Raw genomic sequence first — 22,575 nt, 5'->3', positions numbered from 1 at the left:
ACAAAGCTAAATTGATTTCATCAAAAATACAGTAAAACAGTAATATTGTGAAATGTTATTACAATTTAAATGACTGTTTTATATTTGAATATATTTTAAAATTGTATTTATTACTGTTATGTCAAAGCTGAATTTTCAGCACCATTCCTCCAGTCTTCAGTGTCACATGATCCTTCAGAAATCATTCTAATATGATGATTTGATGCTCAGAAAACATTCATTATTATTATCAATGTTGAAAACAGTTGTGTAATGATCCTTCAGAAATCATTATAAACTTGGTCTACTCCAAACGTCCTTTGGGGAGATGGTAGTAAATATATTATAAATATAATATACAATATACAATATACAATATATATATATATATATATATATATATATATATATATATATATATATTTTTAAAAACACACGCTCTGAGAAATTCTATCCCGATAAAGGGCATAAATACAATGCTGTTTTCTTTCATTCACATTTTTCAAAACGGCAAGGTCAAAACATTGACAGTCACGCAACCAATTGTCCAGGATTGCTCCCATCACTGATCCATATGCTTCATTCAGTAGAAACAATGAGGATGAAGTCTTGTATATCCTGCTTGCACATTAACACGTTATTTGACTTGAGGGCAGAACTATTGACTTCTCCCTTATTGACGACAAGGCCATGGGTGAACGTAGACACATTTGCACTTCAGCTGTGAGCGATGTTTGAGGTATTCTGTTTAATTAAACATCTCCAATGACAACACTTTAATTGGTAAAGAGAAAAATAACTTTTTGTGGTTACTGTACCAACAAGGAAGCGTAGTACACAGGAACTTATTAAAGTAACTTGACATGCACAAGAACCATATCTGGGCGTGCCGCGTGCGTTACATTTTCACACATAATTTAAGAGTTTGTAAAACTAATTAGATTTGTGATGGACAGAGGAAGATTTCTGAATGATCCAAATATGTGAAATATAAAAAAAAAAAAAAAAAAAAAAAAAAAAAGATAGGTTGACTTAAACAGTTTCCTTAAGTCTTCATTTGGTGTGAATCTATAACATCATTCCAATGTGTTAACCAATGTGAAATTCCTTTTAAGAAGTGGTAGACTAATTTTATAGATCCAAGATGGCATTGAAGTCGCAAAGTTGTGTACTTGTGTTACGACTCAAGGCCTGTTCATACCAACACGAATGTTCGGCACAAATATGCTGTTATATTTTGCGTAGAAAAATATCAGATTCCAAATTCACTCTCTGACTGTACTAGGTGCCGCTTATAGAAAAGCTATATCTTAAAGCTATATCTTGTATCTTAAATCTTATTAATTGGCCAATTTTCAACGCAGTGCGACAGAAAACAAATCAGAACTACTATTTTTTTTAAAGCAAGGAACAAATCCCATATGTTGACCACATTTGTCAAGTTCAAGTATCCAACACTGTTTCCAAAGTTATCAAAACGATTAAAAATTCAACTCTGTTAACAAAATTAGGATGATGACCAAACTTGAATGTATGATCGTCAACCCTGTTTCCAAAGTTATCAAAACGATTAAAAAATTCAACTCTGTTAACAAAATTAGGATGATGACCAACCTTGAATGTATGATCGTCAACCCTGTTTCCAATGTTATCAAAACGATTAAAAAATTCAACTCTGTTAACAAAATTATGATGATGACCAAACTTGAATGTATGATCGTCAACCCTGTTTCCAATGTTATCAAAACGATTAAAAATGCAACCGTTACCAAAATTATTAAAATGACCAAACTTGAATGTATGATCGTCAACCCTGTTTTCAAAGTTATTAAACATTCAACCTTGTTAGAAACATTATTAAATAGTTACTTCAACCTTGTTACCAAATGTATTAAAATGATCACTCTGTTACCAAAGCTATCATAAGCGATCAAACATCCAACCGCTACCAAAGTAATCAAAAACTAGCAAATTCTCAGTCCTGTTTTCAAAATTAGCAAAGAAGAGCAAATACTCAACCCTGTTACTAAAGCTGACATGATAAATTTTTACAAATTTATCAACATCTACCAACTAACGCTTGACTCCGTATCTCATTTTGTGGCATTGACGGCATGTGTGAATGTTTGAGTCGGTCTGAACAGACGCGCTAACAGCCGTCGATTCGAATTAAGGACCGAATTTTCACACCAAATATCCGTCCTGTTATGAACAGGCGTTCAGAATGAGGTTCTTACATGGAGTTTTTGTGAGAGCTGGGCGTAACCGGCCGCTGGAGGGGCTCGTCTGTGCTGTGAGACGATGGAGGATAGGAACTTCTCTTCATCTTCACCATGTTGGTCATTATCTACAAAGCACCAGAGAGACACTTATCACACAGAATACAGCTGACACATCTCAAATTAATCACAAAACCACAGTTTCTCAATGAATAATGCACATCTTCCTATCAATAGATTATGAAAGTGACAGAAGGGGAACAAATACTGTGTTTACACTGCCTGGCTAATATATCAGTCTACAACTACACTACTGTTCAAAACTTTGGGGTTCAGTAAGATTTTTAATGTTTTTAAAAGAAGTCTCTTCTGCTCACCAATTGATTAAAAATACAAACAAAAACAGTAATATTGTGAAATATTATGACAATTTAAATCAGCTGTTTTCTATGTGAATATACAGTAAAGTGTAATTTATTCCTGTGATCAAAGCTGAATTTGCAGCATCATTACTCCAGTCTTCAGTGTCACTTCAGAAATCACTCTAATATGATGATTTGATGCACAAGAAACATTTCTGATTATTATCAATGTTGAAAACAGTTATTTACATTTTTATTTAATGATGCTATGATGAATAGAAAGTTCAAAAGAACAGCATTTATCTGAAATCTAAAGCTTTTGTAACATTAAATACTACCGTTCAAAAGTTTGGGGTCAGTAAGATTTTTAATTTTATTTTTGGGGGAAAGAAATAAAATAAATCAATACTTTTATTCATCAAGGATGAGTTAAACTGATCAAAAGTTACAGTAAAGACATTTATAATGTTAGAAAATATTCTATTTCAGATAAATGCTGTTTGAACTTTCTATTCATCAAAGAATTTTGAAAAACATTGTACACAACTGTTTTCAACATTGATAATAATCATAAATGTTTCTTGAGCAGCAAATCATCATATTAGAGTGATTTCTGAAGGATCATGTGACACTGAAGACTGGAGTAATGATGCTGAAAATTCAGCTTTGATCACAGGAATAAATTACACTTTACTGTATATTCACATAGAAAACAGCTGATTTAAATTGGAATAATATTTCACAATATGACTGTTTTTGTTTGCATTTTTAATCAAATAAATGCAGCCTTGGTGAGCAGAAGAGACATCTTTTAAAAACATTAAAAATCTTACTGACCCCAAACTTTTGAACGGTAAAGTAGATGCATCCGAGACGCATGATAATACCAGGATTAGGGCAAGTTCATAACAAGAACGATAACTATAAAGATAACTATATTAGCATCCACACCATCAGACGATAACGCTGTTTATTGTAAATGCACGCTACATTTATGCTCGAGTTCTTTAACGCGGTGTGGATTCTGATTGGCAGTCATTGTTTTCATAGTTGAAAAAAAAAAAAATCGTCCTGAAAGCGATTAACTATTTCGTTCCACTGTCGTTATAGCTGTGGCGTGGACATTACTAATTCTCATAAAATTCGAACGATTATTAAACTTTATAGTTATCGTCCTTGGTATAAACGGGGCTTCTGATCACTTGTCACCACTCCTGTGTTGATGTGTTTCTTATTGAAACAGGAAGTTGGGGTGGGTCATATTGAAGGTTTTGTAATCCATAGCCATTAAGGCCCCAATATACTCGGCAAAGTTCTTTTATTCTTTTATATTAAGTTATTCAATAGGGGTTCAAATAAGTTTGAAACGCATGACCAGCGGTATACTGTTTGCGAACATCCTGACGCCGTCCACGCTCTTAGATGAATATGTGTGCTGCGCGATTTCAAGCAAAACGTCACTACTCATCGTTTTAATCATACACTAGATTTAATTATATTGCAAGGAACCAATCCTATCTAATCCAAATGACTAGCAGTTTTTGCACCATTTTCTCTAGCACATTAGAAACTGTCGCACCAATCAGATTAAAACAGTCAGAGAGAAAAGTAATGCACCGTGGTACAACAGTATTACTCACGCTATCAAGAGAGAAATTCTTAATCTAGAGCGCAAACGGAGACAGGCATTAAGGTGGTTTAGATCGTACCTATCAGACGTTACCATTTTGTCTATTTAAACGGGGAAAAATCTAAGATAATGTCAGTAAATGATGGAGTGCAGCAAGGATCTGTGTTAGGCCCTCTGCTATTTTCAACATATATGCTGAAAATTGGTAATATTATAAGAAAACATGGAATATATAAATGTATTATGCATTTCATCACGACCAGATGAATTCTCTAAATTATCTAAGTTGACAGAGAGTGTTAAAGATATAAAAATATTGGATGACTTTTTCTTAATTTTCTTCTATTAAATTCAGCTTAGTCTGAGGTATTACTTATTGGACATAAAACCTGTACGCAGAATCTCTTAGAATACAATTTGCGTTTGGAAGGATGTACTGTAACTTCATCCTCTACAGTTAAAGACCTGGGCGTTATATTAGACAGCAACTTGTCTTTCGAAAATCATATTTCATATGATAAAAAACTGCCTTCTTACACCTCTCAGACACATCTGTTTCTGATGCAGAAAAGTTAGTTCATGCGTCATGACCTCTAGACTAGATTACTGTAATGCATCACTAGCTGGTTGTCCTGCATCCTCAATAAACAAGCTACAGTTAGTCCAAAATGCAGCCGCTAGAGTTCTTACTAGATCAAGAAAATATAATCATATAACACCAATTTTATCATCTCTACACTGGTTACCTATAAAGTTCCTTATCAACTACAAAGTATTGCTACTGACCTATAAGGCCCTAAATGGTTAAGCTCATTTGTATTTAATTGCGCTACAATCCATCATGCTCTTCAAGATCACAAAACCCTGGGCTTCTGGTACCTAGGATATCTAAGTCCACTAAAGGAGGGAGAGCGTTTTCACATTTGGCTCTTAAACTCTGGATTAGACTTCCTGATAATGTTCAGGGCTCAGACTCGCTCTTCCAGTTTAAATCTAGATTAAAGATGCATATCTTTAGCAAAGCATTCACATAATGCATCTCACAACCTAATACTCCAATCATATCAGATCAAAGGCACATGATCATTTTTGCTTAATGTTATGAACAGCAGCTACGCTAATTACTTTTCATTTGCTTCTCTGTTTTATCTCGGGATGCCCATCCTGAGGTAAATAGAGAGTTTGTCAGCTCTAGTTTGGATTCTGATCCTATCATGAAGACTTCAGATGGCCAACACTTGTGAAGAGACAACGCCAACTCCTGTGAAGACTTCAGATGAAGCAAACTCTGAATCAACATGCACCAATGCTATATTTTTCTATATGTAATAATCATTTGTTGTATTCATTACTACAATGAGCTCATTGTTTTCTGCCTAACTGTGTGATTTGTATGTGTACATTTTTTAAATACATAACTTGGACACAGTCACCTCTGATAGCAGATCAGAATTGAACTGAATTCTTCATTTACACGCAAAGTATGTTTACGTTAGAGCAGTGAACTATGAATTGCTGCTGTAAAGTCAGTAAAGATGCGTAACTGCTTTCAGATTTTTGATGTCTTGAATGTTGTTTCCTTTGCGAGGGATTTAATTAATGTCAAAAATGGAGGTGTGACACTTATATTTAAGGGTCCTGACTCTTGACCAACAATACCCTTGTGTGTGATGTTCTTAGCCTGGATTTGGTTTCTGTCGTCATATAAATGTAGTGTGATGGTTTACCCCTAGATACTCGGTTGTGAGTAAAGACTCTCCGCTGAGCTCTTTTGGCTGAGACTGCAGGACTTCCTCTTTATCCAGGTCTGCCTCCATAACATCTTCCTGTTAACAAGATTCAAGAATTGCAGACAGGTCAGGTGACTAAGCAGTAAATTATCTGAACACTGCCAATACTAATAAAATAACATTGATAGCCTTTCCTGTAGATTGTAGTAAGTCAGAAGTCGCGCGTTGAGCAATAATCTTTCTCTGAAGACAAGATTAAAGTGAATTACTGTTATTACCTCATCATCATCGTCGTCATCATCCTCTTCATCGTCCGACTCAGGTTCATGCTCGGGAATGTCCGCTGTGTACGACAGTTATGAATGAAGGCAAATATGGAAACCCATCTGTCTTCATTTATTCACCCTTATGTCGTTCTAAACCCGTATGACATCCATGAAATGCAACATATTAACAGTCGAAAGTGACGAGCATTATAAAAGTAGTCCTAATGACTCATATCCTTTATTCCATGTCATATGGACTGAGTTTATGATGCATTTATGGTGGTTTCCGTCCCTTTTGAAGCTGATAACCCAGTCCTCGTTCACTTTATTCTACTGAAAACGCTGGCCAGGATATTATTCAAAAAGGCACTTTTTGAAAAACGTCCCATGGGTTGAGTAGGATGAGGACAGATTTTCTGTTTTTAAGCAAACGTTTTTGAGGTGACCGGCTTTTTTTCGTCTTACCCGAGTTAAGCAGTTTGATGATGAATTCGATTTGTCTGTTGAGTTCAGGGTTTTCTTCTTTACTGTAACAGCGTAGGGTCTCTTCCATACTCTAAACGCAACAACAAAATACTCACATTATTTGTATTCTGTGATGTAACCACTTTCTTATTCATTTTTCATTCACCAGAAGGACTTTATTCATTTTTACCAAAAACATTAAAAAAAAATATATATATATACTGTATATGTTTGGCAGTGACTTTTCTGATTGGTGGAGTTCACTTAAGGATAATGGGTAGTGTAGTTTTTCACCAGGAATTTAACTATCAAACAATTTTTTTTAACTATCAAACAATTCTTGTGACGTCTACATGTGCACACATCACTGTTTAACTTTGAAAGGTTTGAATGTTATCGCTAAAGTAATGATAATGAATGGGATTTTTATGACTCAAGGAATTGGAGTCTATTGCCTAGGATTTGTGAATGAACAGTGATTAAACACGTACCATCTGTTTCGCTTCCTCTCGTATCTCTGGCATGGACAGGATGCTGTATAAAGCTCCATTCACATAGTAGCGAATCTATATTTACACACAAGAAAACAAATATGCAATGGACATTTTAAACTTTGGCATCTCAAAAAAAAAAAAAAAAGCTTGAAATGAGTTTTGTTTGAAGACACTCCTGTCTTCTGTAGAGCATAACTGAGGAATTTTGAGACATTTTCAATTATTTTCCTGTTTATTACTGTAAAGCTGCTTTGAAACTATTAGTATTGTAAAAAACACTATGACTTTACTTATAAATTGCGCCTATTTTTTATTTAAATGGGTGAAGTGGACTGGATATTAAAGGAAAATCAATTACTTTTATTTTTATATATTACTTAATATTCTATTATTCTACTGTATTTATTACACAATGAGTCAAAAATGTTGGAAAAAATAAATAAAAGTATAGAATGTATATTATATACAGTATGTTTGAACCACAGCTAATGTTTAATCAACTACAAATACAATATATTTTGTTGTAACACACACACACATACATTGTATATATATATATATATATATATATATATATATATATATATATATGCTCAGCTTAATAGTTTATTATTAATAGTTATTCAGTTAATACCATTAATACTATTAAGTTTCAATATTGCAATGAATTTTTGAGACCGGTGAGCAAATTTCTGAATATAATGTAAAGTGTAGGCTTGAGTCTCCACTTCTAAAGTTTCAAAAAGGGAGTGAATAGTTCATGGAACACTTGCAAGACAAACTTTTTTTAATCCAAAGTTGACAAAAGCCCTCTTATTTGAGAACAGGTTGACGTAAAAAGGACTAAGCTGATTGACGCCTTCAGTTTCAGTAATCACGAAGGCTGTAAGGGGAGAACAAGCACAAATAACACGCCTTGTTTGTGGATAGCGGATGAGCGGTTGTACCTCATGGTTCTCATGTCCCAAGAGCTCCGTCAGCACTTTCAGGACGTGCTTGGCCTCCTCCGCACACTTCTCCTTTCCTGAAACATGATGAGCGACAAGTAAATATTGATTTGCTAAAATAAGCAATGCAAATAAAAGTCTAAACAAAGGATGACTGACGCACAATACACTGGTTTATACGCATCTTGATGTCTTTGATTAATAATTCATTGTGTCACCTTTAGTGCGCAGGCAGAGGTTCATGAGGAGGGAGATGGTGTATTCAAGGGTGTAGTCGGATAGACAGTCGGAGTCGTGGAGCTCTTTGACCAGCCAGCCAATCAGACCATCTCTGATCATAACAGACTGTTGCGCTCGCCTGCTCACAGCAGAACATACACACACACTGAGCAGCTTTTAGGCTTTTAATATGATATATAATAGATAATAACATATATTTTTGTAAAGACCCCATGAAATCACTTGAAGTATTTCCTGTTAAAACTATGACATGACAATATCACATACATGTAAAGAAAAACAAAGAAAAATAAGCCACTGGGTGTTTCCGCCACGGAATACAAAACTGCGGCTTTTTATCTGACAATTCAAAAATGTTGATTTTTTTTCCCCTGTTGCAATTGCAAGTTTATATCTCACAATTCTGAGAAAAAAAGTCAGAATTGCAAGTTATAATCTTGCAAATTGCAGAAAAAAAAGTTTATATATTACAATTCGGACTTCATATCAGCTTTCATTTCTTGCAAATTATTTTTTTTTTTGCGCAATTCTGAGTTTATAACTCACAATTCTCCTCAGAATTGCGTGATACAGACTCAAAATTGCGAGAAACAAGGCAGACTTATGAGATGTAAATTTGCAATTAAAAAACTTTTTATGTCACAATTCTGACTTTTCTCCCAATTGCGAGTTTATATCTCGCAACTTGGACTTTATAACTGGCAATGGCAAGAGTTTCTATCTCACAATTCTAAGAAAAAAGTCAGAATTGCGTTATAACTCGCAATTGCGAGAAAAAAGACAGAATTGTGATATAAAAAGTCACAATTACCGTCTTTTTTATGGCAGAAACAAGCTTACAAGATTAGTTTACGTCATAGCCATGAACCTTGCTTGTTGCAGGTCGTATTGTTCGGAAAAAAAAATTGATTGGAAAAAAACCTGGAATCCCTAATATTTATTTTAAATGTTTATTTACACTTTATTTTGTGTCCCCGTTAAAGTGTAATTATACAATTAAGTACTGAGTAACAGTAATTAACTACATGTGCTTACTATAGGGTTAGGGTTGGATAAGGGTTTTGTTATGTATACGGTTAGTTGCATGTAATTATGGCTAATTTATAGTGATTACTACAGTAAATACATGTCACGTGTAACAAGGACACATTAAAATAAAGTTTAACTGTAAATAAAAGTAAATTTTAAACTTTGTACTTTAAACTTTTTAAAAGTGAGAAACAACTGAAAACATATTCTTACAGTCTATTTTCTTATTAAGAGAGTGACACACCTGAGGCTGAGTTTCTGCAGCGCCGCAAGCACGTTTTCTCGAGTTACAGACTCTTTCTCTTCAGTCTTCAGACAGTCAAACAGAATCCTCAGTAAAGAGGGTATCTGAGACAGATACATGCGCCCTGGCAGTGCAACAAGGCATAAGACCACGATAAACATGTTTCAGAACTAAAGACAGAGGTGTATACAATTTATACAATTGCCATTGTAAATATGTTGAACCAAAAATATTGAGAATTGAGAACCAGAAATGAATTTAAATTTTGCTTTAATCTGTTTGGGCCAGGGCCAAAAAACGTACTGGTGGGAAAAAAGGAAATTTTTTTACTGTCAATTGTGATATCCATCAACACAAGAATGTAGAGTAGCTATCAGAGCAACGAATCTGCATGACTAACTTGCACACAGAGAATTCTAGCATGTGATTCCCAATTATGTGCATTCCTACATTTAACCTGTGGAAATTTGACCAAACAACAGTAAATGTGACCATACCTTAAAAGGGTGTTCTCAAAATGGGCTTTCAATAAAACTTGGCTGCCTATGCGGTAGATTGGCGAAACAAAAAGCTGAAATCGTGCTACATGACTAGAGAAAACAGAAAAACAGCCTTTTGCCAAATAGGTAATAGACACCCATAATGCACTGGGCATGTTGTTGTCCAAGACTACTCCTATTGGTTACGCTTGACCAGACTCTTGCTCAAGTAGGAAATGCTTCTTAGCAAACTTTTAGTCACAATAGTGTTAAGTATAATAATGAATGTTTTCATATTGTTCTTTATTTTCAGTTATAAACCTACTTTTACAATAAGTGTTCTGTTAATAATCTGTCAAATCAACTGTCTGTGGGCGGGGATACAAAAATTAGGAAGTATAATCTGTAGTCAAGCGTCTAGACTTTTGCTGAGAAATAAAAGTGACATTTTTAGGTCCAGGTAACACAGAGAACGAGTAAACATTGTGTATTTACACAGACTACCAACACTGTAACAGTACAAAGCGGATTGGGAAACGTAAAGTTCGAAAAACGTAAAGAAAAAAATGCGAAATGGCGGAAAAAAAAATACACAAGCTCAAATGATTCAGGGGCAGATTTTTGATTCTAGCCCATAGAGTTCTGGAGGTACACATACCAACTTTGCTTATTATAGCGCCACCTAGAGCGATGGAGGGATGTGTGTGTTTATGATTGGTGGGTCCTTGTTTGCTTCACTGCTTTAAGGAACAAAAAGAAAAAAGAAATATTTTTCACTTACCATCACACAATGAGGCGAAGGCATTGATGAGTCTCGCCATATACTGTCTGACAATCTCATTTTTGGATTTTATTAGATGAAGAACAGTTTTCTGCAAAGTACACAAAACGATTATGTAAAAAGTTACTCTTGGTAGAATGTGTTGTCTGCAAAGGACAATTTCATTTATTCTGGATCATAGTAACATGAGATATTATCTCCCAGCCTGCACAAAGACAGAAAGACAGCCGACTAGACTGTCCCACAAGGAACCAGATGACATTGACTGGAAATTAGTCAAGTCACGTTAGTTGCTGAAACCTGATCATTTATCATAAATACCTGAGATGACACATTTTAGAAGAGTTTGATACCTGTCCTCATCGTGAACTGCCAAATGCAATCATGTATCAAAAGGAATGTTTTCAATCGAAATGCAATTTGAATACATTGGAATGATATAAAAGGGGTCGATTAAAAAGGGTCTATTTTCAAAACTGATTATTATTTTCAAAACTGATTATTAATAACCGATTATTCTTTATATTCGAAAGCCGATAACCGATATATTGGCCGATAAATCTAAATCCAAATTATTATATAATTTTTGAGAGCCTGAATGCAAAAACAAAAGTCTCACGTCCCAGGCACACAATTATAATGTAGCCAATATGACAGACTTGCCCTGCAATTAACTATATTTTCCTTTTTGAAGTGATTCCAATCATATTTCAAGCACTTCAAAAACATCATGTTGATCATGCATCTGAAGTGTCTCCACAGAAGGAAATAATACATTATTTATCAGCTTTAATATATCTGCCTAATTTTCTTATTGGGCCGATAACGATAACATTAAAAATGAACATTTATCGGCCGATAGTACTGATTTGGTGGCCGATATATCGTGCATCCCTAATACTATCCTAATATATAGCCCATATAGGGAATGGGCTAAACATGTTTTTATGTGGAACTCTGTTTAATTATAGTAAAATGTTCGACACTGAACATTGATAAGCATAAAAAAAAAAAACGCATTTTTTTGCGTATTTGCATTGAGGCAGCATACAGGAGGTTAAGTGTTGGAAACAATGTGTCAAAATAGCTAAATACACGATATCAGCGCCCCAATAAATGATGTTATTTTAAATATTAGGCTATCTTAGAATTATAAAATGATCCAACATGCAGTTTTCCATGACAAGGAGTTTGTTAAGTACCTGTTCGGTACTATACCGCTCCAGAAGATCATTGCTGATGAAGGCCTGTAGAATTGTGTCTCTTTGCTCACCGTGAAGAGATCGAGTCAACCTCTGCCGACCAATGGAAAATTACAAGAAAATTGGCATGTGATGCAAATGCATATTCCATAGGACAGAAAATACCTCAAAGAGACTGAGATTAAACAACAAAATATCCCTTACAAAACTAGACTAATCATCAAGTTTAAAGGATTTACATTTGCAGTTTGGCCACGTACACACTGCAGTGATTCTCAGCATGTTTCCATGCGATTGCTCAGGTATTTTCAGTGGATGTCTAAAGATCCCACTCCGACATCTTTATAATTTTCTTAGGTTTGAGCAATACTAACAGTGATCCTTGACTTAGAAAACACCTCCAACTGTAGTAATTCTGCTGTTGTGGCAGAAACTATGGGATACATCAGGACCGATTATGGTTGGGTATCGTTGGAATTTTAATTATTCCAATTCTTATCGATTCCTAATTTTGATTCCAATAAGGTAAAAAAACTTATTTATTCTAAGTCTTATTGCAAAACAAGAGTCTTGAATGGTTTAAAGTCATACTAAAATGTACACAAAGGAATGGATAAGAGGAACTGAAATTGTAATTTTATAACATGTATCCGAATCCCAACCCTTGGACCGATCCCGCCAGCAAAAGTGCTGATGTTTTTCGCTCTGAGTTACCCAGCGCAAAGCCTGAAGCAGCAAAGCCTTCAGTCGATCTGATCCGTTCACGAGGTCTTTCTTCAGCTTTTCGTAGTCCAGCGAAGGCAGCAACGGCACGTCTTTGGGCCTCCTGCGAGCAGGAAATAAAAAGATGACAAATCGTCACATGAGATCTTGCTCTTCAGGTTTCAGCTGGCAATTCTATGGTGTAAAAAAAGTAGATCATGTTTCCAAGTCTGGTTGGATTACATTTTCAAAATTACATTTAAATGACTTGGAAAGTACAAGATGCCAAAGTTTATAAGCTGGTTGAGATAATATTTTAATCAATTTAAAACATTTAAAGAATGAGTGTCTGTAAAGACTGTCTAGAATGCAATTACTTTATCGACAGCTGTAGATTTTGACATATAATATCAAATATTTATAATATAATACAGCTTAATATATTTATATATACCGTAATAATATTTTATATTTGCTTCGGGTCAATGAAAATTATTTAATTCTGGGAAGAAAATATAGTCTTTTTTATATTCCACATAACATTTTTCCTCAAACTATGTAAATGGGTCTTCATACTTGAAAAAAAAATATATTTTAAAAACGGGGCCATACAAACGGATCACCTGGGCCTGGCATAAAAAAAAGTGTGATCTACATCAAGTTATCAAATGTTCAGCAGATATACCCTCGATTACTCCCGAAACCACTTTCAACCATTCTTTAATCAATCTCAAAGTAAAAAAAAAAACACTTACTGAGGTGCGACAGATGCCCTCAGCAGTGAGGATGCCTAAATCAAGAGGAAAACAATTATAATTTGTTGATACATCGGCTTGCAAATAAAAACAAAATGCCTGTGTGTGTGTGTTAGTGAACTTTTCGCTAGTTATTCTATCTCAATGTGAGTATTCAGTAATAAACTAGCATGCGCTTTACAACAGTTGCGACCGCATGCAGTACGGGGGGGGGTAACGAGTACATGCAGTGAATGACCTGAAACAAATAAATGACCGGTCCGCAAAGCTGGAAGGTTCTAGGACGGGGCGTTAGTGAAAGGAATTCCCCAAGATCATTATAGCGCTGCACCTGTGGGATCTAATTTCCAACAGAGCAAAATCTGGCATCTCATGGATGCAATTAGACTCTTTCCCTTGGGGGAGGGATACACCGAAACCCAGGAGAAGGTGGATCGAGTGAGCATTATTTGGAGAATAAGGATTGATATCCAAGATATTCAGGTACATGAGGACATTTCCCTGCCAAATGTAAACATCCTTCTCAGAAGGGCTGTTCTTATAATGCAAGTTTGACTTCAAACTGGTTTGAGGAGAACATTCTGGATAGCCAGAGTTATTCATGCGAACATTCCTAAGTTTGGCAAATCTTAAGTGTTTGCTTAGGATATTTGCAGCCGGTCTGCGTATGTGGATTTCACAATGAGGGTTTGCACATAATGAGCCTATCCTGGTTGAAGGAAGTCTCTTTTGCTTACCGAGGCCGCATTTATATTTGTTAAAAATACAGTATAATCAGTGACATTGTGGAATATTAGTACAATTTAAAATAATTATTCGAATATGCTCAAATGTGAATGTCAAAGCTGAATTTGCAGCATCATTACTCCAGTCTTCAGTGTCACATGATCTTTAATTTGGCATATTACTTATTTTTGGTGTATTTATTTTTTCCTCCTTCCTCCTTCAACACAATCCGGTGGCTCATGTTTCTGAAGCACAAAACCTGACACTGTTAACAAGCATAGGCGAGACCATGAGATTTGTTTATCTGATACCTGGAAGTCCGAGATTATATCAAAAGGGAAAAGGAAATATTTTTCATGATATGACCTGCAATATATAGACCTGTTGTTAACTCCGGGGAACTACACAAATAAGTGAAACAAAAATACTAAGCAGTCTTCAAAGTATTCAGCATTATGTGCTTCCTTTGAGATTCAGCAACAATGTACATGCCTGTTGACAAAGTGGATCATTCTTAGACTGAACAAGAATGTACGTCCCATGACACTAAGACGGTCTAATGGGAACTAGATGAACTAGAAGGCTTTGGGACGAAATACAAAGGAGGAAGAAGACAGGCAGGGCTAATGGTTACGCAGGCAAGTCCAGAACAGCAGGAAGTACGACGATGAAACATTCAGCAACTTACATATCCATCATCATAAGGGCTCATAGAGTAATATCCCTTCATGAACAGATGGTCAGACACACACAAACAAACACAGGAAGAAATGTTTGAGGACACACTAGCTCCAAAAGCAAGTCAAATATCAAACATTTTAGGGAATGTCAGATTATCCAACCGATATGCGATTCTTGAGAGGCTCTTAATGTGAAAAATGTCAGGTTTTCAATATTACAAATACTCATCATATACGTTATGTAACACTTTAGTTGCTTTACTTTAATAAATCATGATAGAAGCTGAACAAACAAACAAACAAACAAACAAACAAACAAACACAGACTATATATATAAAAGCAGTACATTAAAAAAAAGCTCCAATTAGTGTATATCTAAAGTTGTGTCACATTAGTAAACTTTCAATGAAATTTCGCCGGCCAAAAGGGTTCACTGTCCATTTTTTAAAAGTGTAGCGTATTATTATTATTATTCTCAATGGTAATTCATTACTGTAATAATATGAAAAAGATTGTTTTTATTTAAATGAGCATTAATTACTACAACTGTAAATTTTTTATTCGCATTGCGGTAATACAAATTCGATTTCCATGCATTACGGTAATGACAATTTGTAAGTAAATGTGCTTAATTGTTTTTAATATAGTCACAATGCAAAAGTCATAATAGTTTTAGAATAAGCTTATTTTAGTTACAATATTTTTTATTATATCTTATTTTGATTTTGGGGTAATACACCAAATATGAATCACACTGTCTGAACACACAAGCGAAATTTCATTTGCGAATCTGTGTGTGGAAATCTTTCATTTGGATTACTAGTGAAATGACTGGATTTTGTCTGCGAAAATTCACAGACCAGCGGTAAATGTGAACACAAAACACATGCTTTTTTTTAAAAAATAATAATTTTATATATAAATGTAAGAAACGGGGTAGTGGAATGAACAATAATGAAAGGTACATCTTTTAGAACATCATGTCAAGGAAGATATGAAAAATCATTTTGCACTTAAAATTAAGATTATTTTAGGATTACTATGATTTTTGCAATTGTTAATCATTATCTTTATGATAATCAAGCACATTTTCTTCCAAATTGGTCATTACTGTATTTCTGGATGCATTATGGTAATGAGAATGGATTTTTTTTTTTACACAAAAGACGTGAGAGGCACAACGGTCAAACACGTTTGTCTAATGCATGTTTACATAGAAAAACGATGGAAAAGCATGGGGGGGCATATCACACACATATATATAAAAAACTAGTTATGTGTGTAAATTCATAACTGTGGTGATTGAGTGAGTCGTAGAAGGTATCATGATGGACATGATTTAAAATTTCTCTGTTTATGTGCTCTCAACAAATTTTATTTTACATTTGTAACTACTTTCATGACAATTAAGCATTTTTAGTTGTCCCGTCCAAAAAAAAAAAAAACATTACCATAATGCATCCAGACATTTTATTTTTGAGACTGTTTTGTATTCTCAGTATTGACTCATTACTGTCTGGAAAATTATATTTTTATTTTAAATTAAAGTGGCTAATAATACCACAATCACTTATTCAAAATTTGCATTACGGTAATGAAAATGACATTTTTATGCATTACGGGAATGACAATTTATAAGGAAAATATGTGCTTAAATGTCATGAATATAATCTCAAAATGCAAAAGTCATAATAATTCTAGAATTAGCTGATTTTGGGGACAATATGATTTATTATACCTTTATTTTGAATTTGGGGTGAATTTAAGTCATTAAAGGAGTAGTTCACTTTAAAATGAAAATTAGCCCATGATTTACTCACCCTCAAGCCATCCTATGTGTATATGACTTTCTTCTTTCAGATGAATACAATCAGAGTTATATTAATAAACACTAACACGTCTAAAAGAGTGCATCCATCCATGATAAAAGTGCATCTATCCATCATAAAAGTGCATCTTACCATCATAAAAGTACATCTATCCATGATAAAAGTGCATCTATCCATCATACATGCACTTTTATGATGGTTAGATGCACTTTTCTGATGGATAGATGCACTTTTATGATGGTTAGATGCACTTTTATCATGGACAGATGCACTTTTATGATGGTTAGATGCACTTTTCTGATGGATAGATGCACTTTTATGATGGTTAGATGCACTTTTATCATGGATAGATGCACTTTTATGATGGTAAGATGCACTTTTATGATGATAGATGGACTTTTATCATGGAGAGATGCACTTATGATGATAGATGCACTTTTATGATGATAGATGGACTTTTATCATGGAGAGATGCACTTATGATGATAGATGCACTTATGATGGATAGATGCACTTGTGATGGATAGATGCACTTGTGATGGATAGATGCACTTGTGATGGATAGATGCACTTTTATGATGATTAGATACACTTATGATGAAGAGATGCACTTTTATGATGGAGAGATGCACTTTTATGATGGAGAGATGCACTTTTATGATGATAGATGCACTTTTTTCATGGATAGACACACTTTTATGATGGATAGATGCACTTTTATGATGGAGAGATGCACTTTTATGATGGAGAGATGCACTTTTATGATGGAGAGATGCACTTATGATGATATATGCACTTATGATGGATAGATGCACTTGTGATGGATAGATGCACTTATGATGATATATGCACTTATGATGGATAGATGCACTTGTGATGGATAGATGCACTTTTTTCATGGATAGACACACTTTTATGATGGATAGATGCACTTTTATGATGGATAGATGCACTTTTATGATGGAGAGATGCACTTTTATGATGGAGAGATGCACTTTTATGATGGAGAGATGCACTTTTATGATATATGCACTTATGATGGATAGATGCACTTTTATGATGATTAGATACACTTATGATGGAGAGATGCACTTTTATGATGGAGAGATGCACTTTTATAATGGATAGATGCACTTTTATGATGGAGAGATGCACTTTTATGATGGATAGATGCACTTTTATGATGGAGAGATGCACTTTTATGATGGATAGATGCACTTATGATGATATATGCACTTATGATGGATAGATGCACTTATGATGGAGAGATGCACTTTTATGATGGAGAGATGCACTTATGATGGATAGATGCACTTATGATGGATAGATGCACTTTTATGATGGATAGATGCACTTTTATGATGGAGAGATGCACTTTTATGATGGATAGATGCACTTTTATGATGGATAGATGCACTTTTATGATGGAGAGATGCACTTTTATGATGGATAGATGCACTTTTATGATGGATAGATGCACTTTTATGATGGAGAGATGCACTTTTATGATGGAGAGATGCACTTTTATGATGGATAGATGCACTTTTATGATGAAGAGATGCACTTTTATGATGGAGAGATGCACTTATGATGATATATGCACTTATGATGGATAGATGCACTTATGATGGAGAGATGCACTTTTATGATGGAGAGATGCACTTATGATGGATAGATGCACTTATGATGGATAGATGCACTTTTATGATGGAGAGATGCACTTTTATGATGGATAGATGCACTTTTATGATGATTAGATGCACTTTTATCATGGATAGATGCACTTTTATGATGGATAGATGCACTTATCATGGATAGATGCACTTTTATGATGGATAGATGCACTTCTATCATGGATAGATGCACTTTTATGATGGATAGATGCACTTTTATGATGATAGATGCACTTTTATGATGGATAGATGTACTTTTATGATGGATAGATGCACTTTTATGATGGATAGATGCACTTATATCATGGATAGATGCACTTTTATGATGATTAGATGCACTTTTATCATGGATAGATGCACTTTTATGATGATTAGATGCACTTTTATCATGGATAGATGTACTTTTATGATGGAGAGATGCACTAATCATGGACAGATGCACTTTTATGATGATAGATGCACTTTTATGATGGATAGATGTACTTTTATGATGGATAGATGCACTTTTATGATGGATAGATGCACTTATATCATGGATAGATGCACTTTTATGATGATTAGATGCACTTTTATCATGGAGAGATGCACTTTTATCATGGAGAGATGCACTTTTATCATGGAGAGATGCACTTTTATGATGATAGATGCACTTTTATGATGATAGATGCACTTTTATGATGATTAGATGCACTTTTATCATGGACAGATGCACTTTTATCATGGAGAGATGCACTTTTATCATGGAGAGATGCACTTTTATGATGATAGATGCACTTTTATGATGGATAGATGCACTTTTATCATGGAGAGATGCACTTTTATGATGATAGATGCACTTTTATCATGATAGATGCACTTTTATGATGGATATATGCAGTTTTATGATGGATAGATGCACTTTTATGATGATTAGATGCACTTTTATCATGGATAGATGCACTTTTACATGCACTTTTATGATGATAGATGCACTTATCATGGAGAGATGCACTTTTATGATGGATAGATGCACTTTTATGATCGATAGATGCAATTTTATGATGGATAGATGCACTTTTATGATGGATAGATGCACTTTTATGATGTATAGATGCACTTATATCATGGATAGATGCACTTTTATGATGATTAGATGCACTTTTATCATGGATAGATGCACTTTTATGATGGATAGATGCACTTTTATGATGGACAGATGCACTTTTATCATGGAGAGATGCACTTTTATGATGGATAGATGCACTTTTTTGAGCTTCAATCTGTGTATGTTCAATATGTTTGCAATTCACTGCCATTATAAAGCTCGGAAGCGTCCGGGAGTTTTTTAATATAACTCCGATTATATTGTCTGAAAGAAGAAAGTCTTATACACCTAGGATGGCTTGTGGGTGAGTAAATCATGGGCTAATTTTCATTTTAAAGTGAACTACTCCTTTACGTAATATGTACAGACTGAACAAAGAGTCATTTGCTTGAAAAACAAATTGGATTTGGGTGCAGTGTGCACAAAGCCTAATATTTTGAACAGTTTTTATCCAACATTCTGGTAGCCAAATGCATATAACGTTGTATTCTAATCTAGTATTCATAAAAGCACAGAAACAGTTAACGCAGAGACTCACAGTGCCGGGTCTGGTGAAGTCTACACTCTGAGCAGCGCTCTGTCTCATGTGACTGTTGAAGAGCTGCATACACACACCCTGCAGGTACTCTGGGGAGATCTGCAAAACATCAACCACATTCCCTTGAGCTTTTTAGCCATGTCGTGCAATAATCAGACTTTTTTTTAATTGTGGGCGTAATGTGGGTCTCGATGTTTGCTTGCCATCTTTCCACGGACTGTGGCCTCCAGTGAATCCACCAGCTCGGCCGTGACGCCGATGAGGTTGTGATGGTCGGCCTGCAGCTTAGCGAATCTCCTCATGTAGATGGAGGCCTTCCTTTCTGCCTCAGTCACATGGAGCTGCATTTGTTGAATCACTTCTGGATGACAAAAAACACAAAGTCAAATCAGGGGTTGGTGTGCCTGCACGAGGCAAAAGACTCACATCAGGACAGAAAGTTAACAATTTCAGGGTATAACAGTGCATTTTAACCTAAATGAACACTAAAACAGCTAAATAAAACCAGTACCATTGACAAAAATCGACATATTTGTATTATTATATTATATTTAGTGCTGTCAAATCGATTAATCGCAATTAATCACATCTAACATAAAAGTTTGTAAAAATGTGTGTAGAAACAAACACACACACATTTACAAACCTTTATGTTAGATGCGATTAATCACGAAAAATCAATTTGACAGAACTAATTATATTATATAATAATATTAGGTAACACTTTATTTTACAGTGTCTTTGTTATATGTTACATGTACTTATGCAACTAACCCTCAACCAAACCCTAATCCTACCCTAACCCTATAGTAAACACATGTAGTTAATAAATATTACTGAGTACTTAAATGTATAACTACACTGTAACAATGACACCTTAAAATAAAGTGTAACCTATTATTATATTATATTATAAAAATTGAATTACTTCCCATCATCATGATTTACAATGCGCCTGGAGATTCAGGATTAAAACTACTTCCTCTATATGCTTCCCTCACCTTGTGACAAATGAATTACTTACAACAGTCATTTGTGATACTAGATAAAGATTTTGTAAAAATCTTAATAAAAAATTAATAAAATAAATCCAATATCATTTATAGAAAATATTGTAAAAAAACAAAACAAAAAAAAACATTTTTTTTTCTGACAGGTGCAATTTAATTTGCACAGAAAAACAGAAACAATCCCATTATTAGGGACAAAATTATGGCAAATTTAATAAGTAATTAATTAAATATTATATTAGAATTTAGGCTATTTTGGGCTCTACCAACAATACTACAGTAACAATGCTTCAGAATAACTCACCTTTGTTGCCTTTTCCACCATCGTTCTGGTTTCTTTGTGTTAAGGAGTCATGCCAAAAAGTTATTTTTCATTTTGATGGATTCATGTCAGCATTTTTCCTTCCCCTTAAACACCATCAGTTTGCTCATTAAACATCATTCAGAGGACTTGTTTTCACAATCCACAGCCCATTGTTCTGACACAACACCAGAACATGTGCATTTTACGACTATATACAATACACTTGCACAATGTTTAATGATTATGCAATCATAATCCTCAGGCTTTCCTATATTACGACAGAGGTTCAGCCATCAATAGCTGAGGTGGACAATTTATTGTTTATTGTAAAGCAGCTTTGGTTGATATCATAAATTCCTTCAAAGGTGCATTGTTCAGCTGCTCTTACACAATTACTAATTAAAAGCTCTCACAATAACTAATTAAATGCTCTCACAATCATTAATTAAATTCTCAAGGCTATTTCAGGTTTCGGGGAAACTATTTAAGTTGGACGATGTGTCATAACATTACCTGTTTCAAAGGCATGTATCACTTTTAATATGCCTTATACTTAGGTTCAGTGATTTAAGCATTCCACTAATAGTTTTCATTATTGCTTTACAGTAAAGGAAACACTACACACTGTCAATACTGCATTTTGCTCTGCTTAATATCTTTATGGAATCTGTGATACATATTTTTCAGAATTCTTTGATGAATAGAAAGGTCAAAACAACAGCATTTATTTTAAATAAAAAAAGGTGTAACATTATAAATGTGTTTACTGTCATTTAAACGACAGTTTATATACTCTATTAAAAAATATTATTGTAATTTTTTTTGGTTGGTTATTGAAACAGCATTTTATGACACTTCTTAAGTAATTATTAGTATATTTATGTTTTAAGTGAGAGGAAGGTTATTAGTCATACTAGTGCAAAATGCCCGTGCAAAATTAGTTTTTGTGTGTGTTTTTAGTAATTGTTGGTTTGGTGTTTTTGAGTGCTCATTGTTACAATTACACAGCAAAGGCTCAGTGACATTTTTGTTTGTGCATGGTAGAAAGCAATAACGTTAAGCGCACCAGAATACAATATAATATTCAGAAGTAAACAGTGTAGCTGACAGAGTGTTTATGTCAGAATGTTTATTTTTAAATCACAACCTTCTAAGTGCTTCTTTTACCGATATATTTACCGATACATTTTGAATTTTTAATCCAAA

At 34.3% G+C, this 22,575-nt stretch overlaps 1 protein-coding gene across 2 annotated transcripts in view; it reads right to left on the bottom strand.

The window, feature by feature from the left end:
- armc9 (armadillo repeat containing 9) overlaps positions 1-22,575 on the bottom strand; it is a 45,368-nt gene that overhangs the window by 17,881 nt on the left and 4,912 nt on the right. The window contains exons 7-22 of one of the 2 annotated variants that reach the window (XM_081384899.1): positions 21,370-21,394; positions 20,259-20,416; positions 20,056-20,154; positions 14,939-14,974; positions 13,525-13,559; positions 12,782-12,893; positions 12,068-12,160; positions 10,866-10,956; positions 9,606-9,729; positions 8,311-8,450; positions 8,093-8,169; positions 7,143-7,217; positions 6,652-6,742; positions 6,199-6,263; positions 5,918-6,016; positions 2,217-2,326 (exon numbers count right to left, since the gene is read on the bottom strand). In XM_081384899.1, coding sequence (XP_081241025.1) covers positions 2,217-2,326; positions 5,918-6,016; positions 6,199-6,263; positions 6,652-6,742; positions 7,143-7,217; positions 8,093-8,169; positions 8,311-8,450; positions 9,606-9,729; positions 10,866-10,956; positions 12,068-12,160; positions 12,782-12,893; positions 13,525-13,559; positions 14,939-14,974; positions 20,056-20,154; positions 20,259-20,416; positions 21,370-21,394 — 1,430 coding nt within the window. The remainder of the gene's footprint in view (positions 1-2,216; positions 2,327-5,917; positions 6,017-6,198; positions 6,264-6,651; positions 6,743-7,142; positions 7,218-8,092; positions 8,170-8,310; positions 8,451-9,605; positions 9,730-10,865; positions 10,957-12,067; positions 12,161-12,781; positions 12,894-13,524; positions 13,560-14,938; positions 14,975-20,055; positions 20,155-20,258; positions 20,417-21,369; positions 21,395-22,575) is intronic. The other variant, XM_081384900.1, reaches the window with a different exon arrangement.

This window comes from Scardinius erythrophthalmus (genome assembly GCF_964197995.2).
Source record: "Scardinius erythrophthalmus genome assembly, chromosome: 14".
Classification (NCBI taxonomy): domain Eukaryota; kingdom Metazoa; phylum Chordata; class Actinopteri; order Cypriniformes; family Leuciscidae; genus Scardinius; species Scardinius erythrophthalmus.
The sequence above is the reverse complement of the archived record's forward strand: the minus strand, read 5'-3'. Positions and strand labels throughout refer to the sequence as shown.